Here is a 14557-nt window from a genome sequence, read left to right on the forward strand (position 1 = left end):
CCCAGTTCTTTCCTTGCTGGAATTGAGACAGGGATTCTGGAAGATGAACCTCTGGCCTGGGACTTGGTAGTTGGGGTCAAAATCCCCAGTTGTAACATTATTTCTATGTGGAAACCAGACTGGCTTTAAGATTTGGAAAATTGTTTCTATAACAATACTGTGTACATTATAATGTAGGGCAGAGTCGAAGTATAGTGAAATTTGCCATTTCTTAGGGAAAAAAAAGAGGCTTATTTCCAGAAAAAGAAAACCACTGAGGAAATGGAATAATGTTCAAAACAAGTAGATGCTAGGGTGATATACCTAAATTAGACAAAATCCAATTTAAGTTCAACTTCTATTCAAAAAAGTAAGGAGGATAAAATCTTTATTGTTTCTATCCCCAAAGATAAAATGGTTTAGGGGAGTAGCATCTAGAATGTCATCAGTTGCTTATTTTTTTGTAGGTAACAGATGTTAAGAACCTCACATGCATTCTGTTATATACCTCAACTAAGAAATGATGTTTTAAAAGTCTTTCTCAAACTAATAATACACTTATGTTAACTGACTGGAATTTAAGTAAAAACTTGGAAGAAAAAAAATAAACATACATTAAACAAAAAAAATTTTTTTAAAAAGACTTCTTATTGATAATTAAGAAGATACAAGTATATAAGAAGTATAAAAACTTAAAAACAACAAGATGCTGGGGCACCTGGGTGGCACAGTCAGTTAAGCATCCGACTGTTGGTTTCAGTTCAGGCATGATCTCCAGGTCATGAGACCGAGCCCTGCGTCAGGCTCAACGCACAGTCCACTTCAGATTCTCTCTCCCTTTCCCTCTGCCCTCCCTGCTCATGTTCTCCCTCTCTCTCTCTCAAATAAGTACTTAAACAACAACAAAATGCTAGCAGAGTTGGCTGACTGCACTCCTAGGAATTTAAAAAGTGCCTCCATAACCATTAGGCATCTCAAAATGTTTTTAAACTCTTGCTAAGAAAATCTAAAATCCCAAATCAGACTTTGGCAAGGATTTTAAAAGAAGGAACTGAATTTGTGATTTACTGTACATTATGCTAATACTAAATTATACTATTTAATTAAGGTGAATGAATTTTAAGAGAGTACTGCAAAAATGACATCCAAATTGAAAATGACTAAGTAAATGTGTTTATTTAGGTATGACATGATAATCTATGTGGAAAACCTGACGGAATCTACAAGAAAGCTACTGGAACTAACATATGAGTTTAACAAAGTTGCAGGATACAAGATCAATACACAAAAATCAAGCTTTTTTATATGTTGAGGTAGTTTCCTTCTGTTCCTATTTTGTTCAGTGTTTTTACCATGAAAAGGTATTGAATTTTGTTGAATGTTTTTTTCTGCATCAACCAAGTTGATCAGATGGTTTTTTTTCCCTTTATTTTGTTGATGCAGCCTATTAACAGTGATTAATTTTCATATGCTGAACCATCCTTGTATTTTAGGAACACGGACACAGCTGCTGCCATGAGGCTGGAGGTGAGGGATAGGCAGCTGCTGTGGAGCTTAAGAGCTGAAATTGACCAAACTTAATGCAATGTACAGCTGAAGCTTTCCCCTGGAAGTTGTAAGCCTTCAACTGACTCTAGACTTCCAAACTGGTTATATTCGTTTCTGCCAGTGCAACTGATGTCTAGGTGGGAAGACAGATTCTTGGTGCTCCCTACTCTGCCATTTTTTGGAATTCCTCCGCAGATAAGCAGTTTTTAAATAGCACATTAAAAATGTGATGGGCAATCAGAGAAATTTGATTGATGACTGGTTATTTGATATTAGAGAACTATTCTTACTATGCCATGCTTAGGTGTGATAATACTATGTGGTTATGTTTCGAAAAAGTATCTTTAACGTTTAGAAATTTATTTTGAATATTTATAAATAAAATGATAAAATGTTTAGGATTTGTTTCAAAATGATCCTGGAGATGGTAAGAAGTGGTGGCAGTACAGATGAAACAACACTGATCATGAATTGATGATTATTAGAGCTGGAAAATGGAAGCATAGGGATTCACTAGTCTCTCATTTTTATATATGCTTAAGGTTTCCATAATAAAAACTTCTGTAAAAAGAATAATAAAAAAGCCTGTAGTGGGAGGCCTGGGTGTCTCAGTCAGTTAGGGGTCTGCCTTCGGCTCAGATCATGATGCCAGGGTCCTGGGATCGAGTTCCACACTGGGCTCCTTGCTCAGCGGGGAGCCTGCTTCTCCCTCTGCCTGCTGCTCCCCCTGCTTGTACTCTCTTTCTCTCTCTCTGACAAATAAAAAAAAATCTTAAAAAAAAAGCCTGTAGCAAAAATTAGTGTAATAGAGATAGGGGAATTAGTAAAAAGATATGAATAATGAGACAAAAACATAAGCATCAAAACAAAAAAACTACAGGAATTAAAAAAAATTATGTGTGTGTGTGTGCAGTTGTTTGTATTTGAGGATAATTAATTCAGAGATACTCTGGGAATGTTACTAAACTTTAAGCTTTCTGAGGGCAGACAACATACCATATTTGTTTGTTCAAAACTAAATCCTAAGCAACATACCTAATGTCCAGTACATCCAAATACTTGCTGAATAAACAAACAAACAATTCAATCAGACCTATGCTCCCACATGCAAGGGCTCTGTGAAATCTGTAAGAATTCAAGATAATGTGGTTTTTAATAATACTTAGAAAACTACCTTTAAGACATTTTCTTTTTTTTATCACCACCTTTGTCCTTTTTCAACTTCTAGTATAACAATCCCTTCTTTCATTTTATGAAAGCTGCCCCTGACACTGTATCTACTTACCACGTCTAGTTCTTTCCTCCTCAAACCTGTTTATATTTTTGCTCTTGGGAAAGATATTCTCCCAAAGATATGTCTTAGTTCTAAGGAACTGTCTAATTTTCTTTATTTGATCTCTTCTCAAACTAATAATTTCTTTCAAACACAAAAATGTCCTAAAAGTTTCTCCCTACTCCAGTTGTTCTATATATTTAATTAACATCTTAATACAGCTAAACTAATGACTTTGCCTTATGAGTTACAAGTATTACTACCTCTGACTTTATGTTTGGTTTTCATCCTTGTTGGGCAGAAATATAACTATCGTCTGAATCACTCATTAGAACACACTTCACAACTCTGAGGACACCTGATGATGGGTTTGATCTCATGATCAGTACACCAGCAGACAAATGAAGTTTATAGTTATATACTAGCCTTAAATCTATTTTAAAGAATCTGTCCTGTCAAAGACAAATGTGTCTACATCCTGTGTTGGAGTTAGGTACTCTTCACAATCTGAAATACATGTTTAATAGCCTCAACAATGCATTCCTAGCATGACCTGGCCACTTTCCATTTTATAGAACATCTACAGTTGTTGGAATCCACATAGGAAAAGAGAAATTGCTATTTCTCTAGCTAGTCTGTTGTTTTTGAATGGAAAAAACAACTCTCTATCTTCCTTTAAAATGTGAAATACTTGTTCTCCATTTGTACATCTTTTACTTTTCTATGAAAACAAGGAAAATTTACTGGAAATTGGTAGGTTAGTAAAGTCCTATTCACAACATAAACAAGCAATGTCCCCCAAAAAACATCTTTTACTATAGTTATTTTTTATATGCTTTACTTAGATTCCAATGAAAATGGGCTCAATATTGCTTAAATAGTCAACTTTGGGTCTAAGTGGAAAAAAAATCATCCTGAACCAGAAGACAGATAATTTCGAATTAAACTGGGAAATGCCTTTTGCCATAAGCTATATGCCCTAACTAGCAGCTCTCACCATTGTGGTTGCCAATTTCAAACTGTTTGTGGTCTTTTTCATTGTGTTTGTTTAATATGAGCTGATTAGAATTTAATATGAGCTGATTAGAAGCCACAAAGTAAATTCTAATAACAGTAATGAAAACAGAATCTCTTCCATGTCATTCAAAAGTCTAGAAAAATAACTTATATTATGGCAAAGGACTCGTGATGAAAATATCAGCAATGTGTAGTTTTTAAAATGAGTCTGAGTTGATATCAGAAATTAGGTTTCAAAATATAAAAAACAGCACTTTCTCAACTTATTATGATTTATACAGCACACTAGTAAAGACGAGCACAAAATAGTATTTAAAACAACCCAATATTACATGTTCACTTTATGGATAAAGAACTTTTCAGGTAAACATATAGAAGACTAAGTTCTTATGAGAATTACTTGCTCCATTCTACTTGAGCCTAGCAACATACCCAAGGTTGTCCTCAATAAGATTATTATAATCTTTTAGTCAGTTTAGCCTTTTTATACCACGCCATAAGCCCTTCAACTCTAAAGAGAAAATAATTTTAACTAAGACAACCATGGAACTTTGTCCCACTGAAGTCTAGTTACCATATGTATTTTTTTTACTTTCTAGCTTTCGTGAAATTGCTTCTCCCAAGTAAAACCAAGGTATAGAATAAATGAATGAAAATCTAAATTGAGACTAAACTTGACTGAACTACATGACTAAGTCAAGCAGGATTTTCATGAGACATAATGATATTTGCTCAAAGGACTGGAGAGTTGCAAAAAGGCTTAGATCTAAAATGAAACCTATTACGGATTAAAACAAGGGTTTAATCTAGGTTGTTTTCTTTGACCAGGTCTTGCGTTATACCTTAAATAAATTAGAGTTTAGAAAACTGCTTGTTGGTGATAATGAGAACTGATAATAAATTTCATCAGAATGAATAAAAATCTAGTAAAACTGAAACTGTTTTCAAATGTCCAAACCAATCACTGAAGTAAATTATAAAATCATCTGAATTATTTATTGGGAATACAATAAGGTGTTTAAATGACTAAAATCTCCAGAACAGACTTAAACTTTTAAAAACACTTTCTTTTATTGTATCTTTTCCCTAGTATTTCCTAGTTAGCTATAAATTGTTATCATTCTTTATATAACTGCTCTGATAGGCCAAATAAAGAGAGCCTTCTAAAAATCTCAATTAAGTTGTACATATTATTTTAATGTAGAATACAAGTATCAAAGGTCAAAGATTTTTTTCTTTATCTCCCTTTACAGATTTATTTTCGAGTATACTACTCAGTTTCTAAGCCTGTTGAAGTCTTTTAGAATTTAAGTTACTTAAATGGCCCTTTACAATATTTCACTTAAAGTAATGGTTTAGGAACACCAATACATTTGAATACCAAGAAAAGTTATAACAGGAAAAAATATAATCACTTTTAAAAATGTGTATAAATAGCTCACCTCATCTCATTAAACTCTCTAATCCATTTAGTTAAACCAGTAACAAATCATTCTTTTTAAAGTAGCTGTTGTGCTTTTCTAAGGTGGGAATAAAAGTTACAGTCAGAGAAAGCATTCCTTACAAATTATGTGTTTAATTTTGTTGGAATGGGAGAAAGGATTCTTATTCACCTCTATCCAAAGAAGGTAAAGAGTGAGTGACTGGCATTGTTAATCTCTAACAATACTATGTTAAAAATATAGTTCCTGGGGCACCTGGGTGGCTCAGTTGTTGGGCGTCTGCCTTTGGCTCAGGGCGTGATCCTGGCGTTATCGGATCGAGCCCCACATCAGGCTCCTCTGCTGGGAGCCTGCTTCTTCCTCTCCCACTCCCCCTGCTTGTGTTCCCTCTCTCGGTGGCTGTCTCTTTGTCAAATAAATAAATAAAATCTTTAAAAAAATATATATAGTTCCTGACTTCAAAGAACTTTTGGACTAGATGGCAAAAATGACATTAAATAATTAAATAATTAAAGAAAAATATTTTTCTTCAGAAAAATGTTTTTTCCTACTGAGATTTTCCTCATCTCCTTGAATATTAAAAACCACTTTTTTCTTTCTCAGTGGGGAAAAAAAAGCATGAAAGTAAGCATCTGTTAAATAGCAATATTTGAAACTGAAAGGTCCAACTGAAATGCTGTTTTGCTATAGTCTAAAATATTAAAAAAGCCAACATGGTTTTAAATCATTAGCATGATTTACAAGTGAAATTCTCTAACAAAGAACCACAGAAATCAGCACATAGAGGATCAAATTTGCACTATAAGTAAAAGCACTTGGCCAAGAAGAAAAAATAAAGCAGGTGGCAGGTACTTGCTACAGTATGTGTAGCTGAACTATGACCAAATCATAGTTTAAATATAACTTTTGTTGAATAAAAATCTAATGAATATGTGGAAATGGAAGAAACTGAGAAACCATAGTTATTTCCATTTTAAATGAGGATGAGAGTTCTGCACCACCAGCTGTTTATAGTTCATTGAATCAGGTTCTAGTTGATAGGAGATAATTACCTCTTCCCTACAGGAGGCAAGTGTTTCTCATTCTGCAGACACCTCTGATGAATGGTCATGGGAGTATGAGACCAAGATAGCATGCCAAAATCAGTTTGGTTTTTAATGATCTCTTTAAACACTTGATTTTCTATTTTTTCCTACTTAAGTGTAGGAAAATGTGCACCTTGGAGAATTAGGTCACTGGCTATTATTTTGCTTTTACAAGACACTTTAATCTTAGAAGGAAAGCAGAGTGATTGGACACAGAAAGTACACCATTAATAGTATTAGAAAAGATGGGCGCAGTTTTCAACTTCCAGCATTTTGAAGTTACTTACTAATTCACTGTTTACCCCAAGACTATTTTTTCTTTAAGTTCCCTGTCAGATAACAATGCACAGTCCTTCACCCACTTGGAAGGGGCTATCAGTTCAACCTTCCCAGTCTCTCTCAACTTTGTCTCTTCACTTCCAATGCAAACTGCCACATACCTCCATTACCTGCAGGGTGGTCCTCACCTCCTAAATGGTCTCCTTGCTTCTAGTCTCTTCCAAAACTAATCCAGTTCACCCAAAATAATACAGATCAGTAGCACCACCCTCATCATACTGCTCTTAGGTGTAAAAATCTTTCAAAAGTGGGTTGTGACTCCAAAATAGAAAAAAGCTTATGGCATATTAAGGAAAAAAACAAAATTTAAAAGGTAAATCAATTCTGTTCTTACAAATATGTAAGACTGGGTATGCATATTAATAAGAGCTAGAAGAAAACACACAAAAAATGACAAGAATAAATTTAAAAGGGCCTGGGACTTGTGGCTGTTTGTTGTTATAATGATGTTTATGAAACAAAATCTTTCAGCAACCACTTGCTGCTTATGCACTATAAAGCTTAACCTGCACCCACGGACCTCTGCAATCTGGCTCCGAAACCTACGTTTTCCAGCTTATTTTACACCCCACTTGTTTATCCAACCCAAAACTACAGACAAATTAAAATATCCCATGACTCAATGGGTTCCTGTCCTGCTCCTTCCAGCTATCGACCATTATTCATATCACATGCTCCAGCTAGTACACTCTTTTCCCTTTCTATGTGTCTAAATCCTACCTAATTGTCCTTTTCGGCTCAATTCAAAAATCTTTTCCACAAAGGTTCCCTGACATCTTCCTCCAATGAGCATTTCATTTATATGTTTCACATAAAATGTATCACTTCCTCCTTTTCATTGTAGTGTGTGTGGTTGTGTGTGTGTGTGTCTAAGAAGTAGCTTCTCTGAGGCAGGGGCTTTGTTTTAGCCATCTTTGTATTGCACTGAAGACATAACATACCATCTTTCTGAATAAATATGTAAAATGAGTAAATACTTTAAAAAAAAAAAAAGGCTAGGAAGACGAAACCAACAGCAACTCTTAGCCTTATTATGATTTTCCTTCTTTTTTCACTTATATTTATTTCTTTACCTTTCTTACCTGAAGGTATGTTATTCTCCGCTGGACCAGCTCTGTCAGATCTTTGGCCTCTTTTTCCCGCCAATCACCCGCTCCATCTGTTTGACTGAGGTAGTATAGATCTGTCATTATAGACCTATAAAACAAACAACATTTGGAAGTCTGACTTATTTGTACTTCATCACAGGATGACACAAAATCATAAGAAGAGAATCAAATTCTTCATAAAGATTGATACTCACACTGATGCTGGTTCTCATCCTTTATTTTCCATTAAGACCATGAAATTCAAAAATTAGTCCCTAACATCCAAGATTCGTTCCTACAGTAAATTTCCACCACTGAGAAAAACATACTGTTTTCCCCTAGGCCAGTCAGCTGCACTTATTTCCCAACACAGAGCACTACAGACATCAGGGGAAGTGAAAACCCATAGCAAAGAAATAGGTAAATTAACATAAGGGAGAGAAATAAGTTGGTGCCAGTACCTGAATACTACATTTTTGTTCTGTCATTTCTTTCCCCCTCTTAAATGATCTCTTCATACATAAACCCTCTGAGTGGTTGGAATAAAAGATGAGAGGAAAATTCTGACATAACTCATAAACAGTGGTCCAAACCAAGGTTCAGCAAACATTTTTCTATAAAGGGCCAGATAGTAAATATTTCAGGCTTTGTGGGCCTCTTTTGCTTTTGTAGCAGGAAAGCTGCCATAGACAATAAGTAAATGAATGCATGTGCCTATTTCTCAATAAAACTTTATTCACAGAAACGGGCTATGGCCCAAAGTTGGATCTTTGGGAGGTGCTTAGGTCATGAGGGTAGAACCCTTACAAATGGGATTAGTGCTCTTTTAAAAGACCCCACAGAACTCCCTAGCCCCTTCCACCATATGAGAACACAGTGAGAAGGTGCTGTTCATGGACAAGAAAGCAGGTCCTCACCAGATACCAAATCTGGACTTGATTTTGGACTTCCCTGGCTCCAGAACTGTGAGAAATAAGTTTCTGTTGTTTATAAGCTACACTGTCTTTGGTATTTTTGTTATAGCAGCCTGAACAGACTAGACATTACTCTTTATATTACAATGCCTCAGAGTTGTTTCAGAGCTTTTACCTTGTGAATGAAGAGTACCTACTAATAATTCTACAACTAAAAGAAAATATCCATTGGGTGTGAGTTAAAGTAATACATGACACTGAAGGCTGGTCAGAAAAATGATCCAATATCCAGTGCCTTATAGCACTCTGAAGAAGGGGACTGATGAGTGAGAACTCATTTAAGAGATAATGAAACCAGCCTTTAACAATTGTGATTTACCTAGGAGTATATGGCATAGTCTCAATTCTCTGTTACTAGTTGCTAAACCATTTAGTAACAAACCAATGGCACCCCACAGGAAAAACTAAAGTCTTATTTACTATCATAGAAAACCATTAAAACTACACACAATTAACAGAGAACATCTGATAATAGATAGCATCTTTGAATAAAGCAAAACTGTTAATAATATACAAATAAAAGTTAAAAATCATAGCCATAATTTAAAATATTCATCCAACTAACAGTGGAAGAGCTTTACACAATGCTTTGGAACAGAAGAGTCATCTGTGAAGCATTTTAGGCATTAGCTCAATGTGTCAACATTAGTGATGCACAGGACACTTTGCACCCTATTTCCATGTTCATCCTTTTCTAAAAAGGGTAACAACTGATTATGTGATGTTTTATTTTTATATTATTCTCACTTAAGATTCAAAACATTTTCAAAAAATTTTATGAAAAAGAGTAATTGTAGTTGGAAAAAGCAAACCTACAGCTTACTGCCTCCTTGAGAAATTAAACTTAAAACAGTCTTGTGCAACGGAGAGAGATTCAACTTTTAAGTTTTTTCAGATTAAAAAACCGAGGTCCCTATGGATTCTTATGTAGCCTACAGTATTATTATTTTTTTTAATAGTTTTACTTTTCCTAGGGGAAATGTCACCACCCATATGAAATTGTGTGAGTTGATCATGGAAACACATGAGAAATCTTAGACTATAATGGTGTTACAGGGCTCAGCTGGAAGTTTATTTTCTCAGGTTGGTTTTTTTTTAAGGTTTATTTATTTATTTGAGAGGGAGTGCATGCAGGTGTGCGAGCGGTGGTGGGGGGCAGAAGGAGCCACTCTTCAAGCAGACTCCCTGCTGAGTGACGAGCCTGCCACAACACGGGGCTTGATCTCATGACCCAGGAGATCATGACCTAAGCCGAAACCAAGAGTTGGACACTTAATGGACTGAGCCACCCTCTTTCTCAGTTTTATAAGCCTCTTCCCCATCACTCTCATCATGTTCATTATTTTTTATACTTCACAGGTTTTATCATATCCAAATGTGGTCATTTGCTTTTTCCTACCTATCAAATATGAGTGATCACAAAACCTGTTGTAAGCCTCAACTTTAAATAGCAGTACTCCTTCTGGAGATGTAGTACAGTGGGATAACCAAGCTTATAATTAGAGGATCAAATACAAAAAAAAAAAAAAACACTAATTTTTTATGATAACACAGAGTCTCAACATAAGTTACTCCAAGAGTCAACTAAAATTAAGCTTGTTTTTAAAAATCTTTTTTTCTTGGCCTTCTTATTGGAGACAAGCCCGGGAAATAATCTTAAATTTAAATTAGTTCTTTGCTGATACAACAATGTTTAGAAGTTACCATTCTGTAAAATTTATCATCTTTTAGCCAAAGACATGAGAATAATCAAAGAGAAAGTTATGGATCATTACTGGGAAACAAGGTGACTAAATCCATTCTACAGAAATGATGGGTTTTCAGTGACTCTACTCAAGTCAAATCTCCTAAAAGTGTCCCAAAAGCTGAGAATCTGGCTATCTTGGTTTTGACTATGAATAGATATCAAGAAATCTGGGAGGTATATGGTAAATCTTAAGGCCTGGTCTGAGGCCAGGTCAAAGCCTGGGAAATACAAACCCAGGCAAAATATCAGCAGAACAGCGCTAGTCACTTGAGGGTAAAGTATAGATGCCTGAAGATAACCGGTAAACTGGAACAGAATCTGTGACTCTGAGAGCAAGCCAGCTATGACAGGTTCAAAACCTCTATTTCAAAAGCGGGGCTACATTTATGTTCTTTGTATTTTCAGTTAATTTTCCTATTTCTATACTTTAATATCCACAAAACTATTTTGAAATCTTTGAGTCTGTCTCAATTATGCCAATGAAGAACCACAAGTAGAGTATTTTCTTTATACCTGATTCAAGATGTTAAAGACAGAAAATCCCCCTGAGGGTCAGCAAAGAGCAGACGTAATTCAAGAAAATACCAAGGTGAAGGAGCTACATTTATTAAAGTAAATGTGATTAAGGGAGGCTGTACCACAGAATCTAACTATAGGCAAATCTGGATCAAAGGCAAGGAAACTTCCTCGGGCGCTGTCCAAGGCTGCTTTTATCTGGGTTTGCTCCTGGGGCAGACATGAGCAGTGCCAGGAGACAAACAGGGAGACAATGCCCTTTTGCATTCCTTGTCTCCAGGAGGAATTTTAAGACCACCTCTTTTTTGACAGCCCACATGAGTGGGGAGGAGTCCAGAAGAGCAACAACAAAAACAGTTTATAGGATCATATAAGCTCATAACTATGCTACTTGGTGAGTGATGTCCACTAGGCTTATGTTTAGGTTCCAAACCTTGAAATTCTTCCTACTGAACACTGTGACAATTTCCCCTTATCGGTGCTTGCCCTGCAGCAGCTGAGTTTTCGATTTATATCCTCTTCTGGGGCTTCCCTTATGCAGGACTCACTAGAGCCTACCAGGATCTACAATATGTCAGTCACTGTGGAAAGTGCTTTTATATATTTTTCCCACATTCCATCAACACAATGCTATGAGATGAGAATTATATCCTCATGTGTAGAAGAGAAAAATAAAGCTTAGAGAAGCTAAGTATTTAACAATTAAGGAAAAGTATTTTGGAGTAAAATAGCTCAGCCACTTAACTTGTGTAAACTACCTAATCTCTCTAGGCCTGAGTATAACTTTATTTATAAAATGGGGAATAATAATGCTTGCCTCAAAGTCTTACTGTGCTGATAAAATAAGACAATGGAAAGCCTTTATCATAGTAACTGCCATGTAGGAAGTCCTTAGTAAGTAACTATTTTTAATGTCAAATCATTCTTGAGTTTGGAAACTACACCCAAGGAGATGTACGGTTGGGGGCAGGCAAAGCAGAATCAGAGCAATTAGAAGAGACACCTTTTCTCCCTCAGATTCTCCTTCCAGTGCAAACTTTATCTTAGAGGAGGATGTTTCCTTACAGAAGATGGAGAATCATGATCTGGCTGATAGAGACTAAGTGATGAGAAGAATAAGCTTCATATGACAATGTTCCCTTTGTCCGTGGATATTAGGATGGATGTTCTAGCACCACCTAAAAATAAGCCTGGATTCCTTACAAGAAAGACAATCATATACAAACATTTTGTCTAAAGGAATTAACAACTGAAGAAAGAGTATCTACATTCCAGTTTAATTTAAGTCTCAGTCAGGTCACATCTCAAAGAACTTAAGGTCTTCCTTCATTCCTTCCTCTGTGTGTGTGTATGAAATAAAAAACAAAGAACAGCTTTGAAGGTTCACAAAACTTAACTTTTCAAGAGTGGAAATATCAATTCTTTGACCTTTCAAAGACAGTCTAGTAGCATCTACCTTATGAGAGAGCTATAATAGCTATGATCAGGAATTCTGAACAAATAAATCTATAAGCTATTAACCTACTAATTTTCCCTATAAGCAGATATTGCACCCCTTATCTGAGTCATAATCCCCTATACACCGTATCAAACAATCAGCATAATTAGCCATAAGTACCATTTATCATTTGGGAAACATCTTACCAAAGCTGTTTTATATATTATTGATAATGAGATGATGCAGACCAGGCCAGAGCAATGAGATTGCTGCTTCACCAGATTATTTCTCAGTAATTTCAGCCAACCCTATAAACCCTCCTGTCCTTCAGTCTGAAGTTTAATAATTGCTATAATCTAAAATCAGAAAGAAGTAGCTCCAGGAACTATTTCATTAACATTGGTGTCTGGCAATATAAGGAATGCAAAAAGAACCAAAGCAACAGTGATTAAGTTAAACATGTCTCTGGGCAACCTAAGACAGTGATAAGGCAGAATTTTCCATGATATCTCCAGAGGGACAGACATATATAGTTATATTTCCAAGCCCTGAGCCTATACTACTACACAAATAATAACATCACAATGACAAAAATAATCACTCTAAAGCTAGTCTCCCTCTCACTATTTCAAAGAGGCCACAGTCAATTCATGATTGATGATGTCAAAAGCAGCAGGTAAATTTGACTGTATTACTACAAAGTATGGTAATATGCAATTGCTAGAATGAAATCATCACTTGAAAATCTAGTTCGGCAATGTCTTATAAATTAAAGAGACTCTCAACATGTCCCACAAATCCGGCTCTAGATATTTAATCCAAAAGCAATGAAAACATGTTTCTGCAGAAACATGCATGTTAATGTTTGTAGTGGCTTTATGCACAATCACCAAAACATGTAAACAACCCAACTGTCCTTCAACTGGTGAATGGATAAACTATTGGTGGTATATCCATACAGTGGGATATTACTTAGCAATAAAAAGAATGAACTACCAATGCACAAAACAACATGGGTGAATCACAGATGCATTATGCCAAGTGAAAGAAACCACACTCAAAAAGCTACATAATATAATGATTGCATTTACACAAAATTCTGGAAGAGGCAAAATTATAGGTACGGGAAACAGACCTAACGACTGCCAGGGACTGGGCTTGAGGAGGTGCTGACTACAAAGGAGCATGAGCAAATTTCTCAGGGTAGTAGCAGTGTTCTGTATCTTGATTGTGGTGGTGGTGGTGGTAACAAAACTACAAGCATTTGTCAAAACTCACAGAACTGCAGACTAAAATACGTACATTTTATTGTATATAAATTATGTCACAATAAAACTCATTTAGAAAGGGAGGATCAGTGTTTCTATCAGAACCAAGTTTTAAGAAAGAAAAAAAGCCCTTTTGAAAAAACAAAAGCCCATTAATTTGTTACCTGTAATTGATGTCTTTCTGAACCAAAAAATAACAAGAGTGATTCATAGAGAAAGCTGAACAAAAACACTGATAGGCTTAACCTCTAACTGATTTCTCAGAGAACATAGACTTTTAGTCCAGAGACAACCTATACACTATATTTGGGCAACTGTAAAAATGAAATGAGGATTTTTGTGTAGTGTAAAAATCACCAGAGGCAAACACAAAAGTCTGTTTTAATTTTAATTCTTACACTTAAAAATCTTGAAAATTATTAGTAAGATGGCATATTCTGCATACATACAAATCCTCCCTACTTGTACATTCATAACTTTAGGGTTATTTCTCCAGTGTCTGGCTATGCTTTGCTCATTATTGTATCACTGCATTCTAATACAGCTGCCTGAAGTTAAATTACTACCCTGTGAAGTTGCATCCCAAGTTCCTTAGAATTTCTGCTTAAGATAGCAAAAGAAATTGACTGGGGTACCCTGGGTACCTTTCCATTTTTGTCTTCAGTTAAATATTATTATTTAACATATACTAAAAGGTAGTGTCAGGAATCATAATATATTTAAAACAAAATTCAACTTACAAAAAATTTAACATTGATTTACATCAACTTTAGGGCCCAATACTTTTTACATTTGTACATTTGTACAAATTTTTCCATTTATACACACAGTCACAAAATACAT

At 35.4% G+C, this 14557-nt stretch overlaps 1 protein-coding gene across 15 annotated transcripts in view; it reads right to left on the bottom strand.

Moving 5' to 3' along the window:
• FUT8 (fucosyltransferase 8) overlaps window positions 1-14557 on the bottom strand; it is a 411868-nt gene that overhangs the window by 128381 nt on the left and 268930 nt on the right. For all 15 annotated transcript variants that reach the window (XM_040641772.1, XM_040641777.1, XM_040641778.1 and 12 more), the window contains one exon: window positions 7766-7880. In XM_040641772.1, the coding sequence (XP_040497706.1) occupies window positions 7766-7880 (115 nt within the window). The remainder of the gene's footprint in view (window positions 1-7765; window positions 7881-14557) is intronic.

The sequence above is a fragment of the Ursus maritimus genome, unplaced genomic scaffold, assembly GCF_017311325.1.
Source record: "Ursus maritimus isolate PB19 unplaced genomic scaffold, ASM1731132v1 scaffold_25, whole genome shotgun sequence".
In the NCBI taxonomy this organism is placed as follows: domain Eukaryota; kingdom Metazoa; phylum Chordata; class Mammalia; order Carnivora; family Ursidae; genus Ursus; species Ursus maritimus.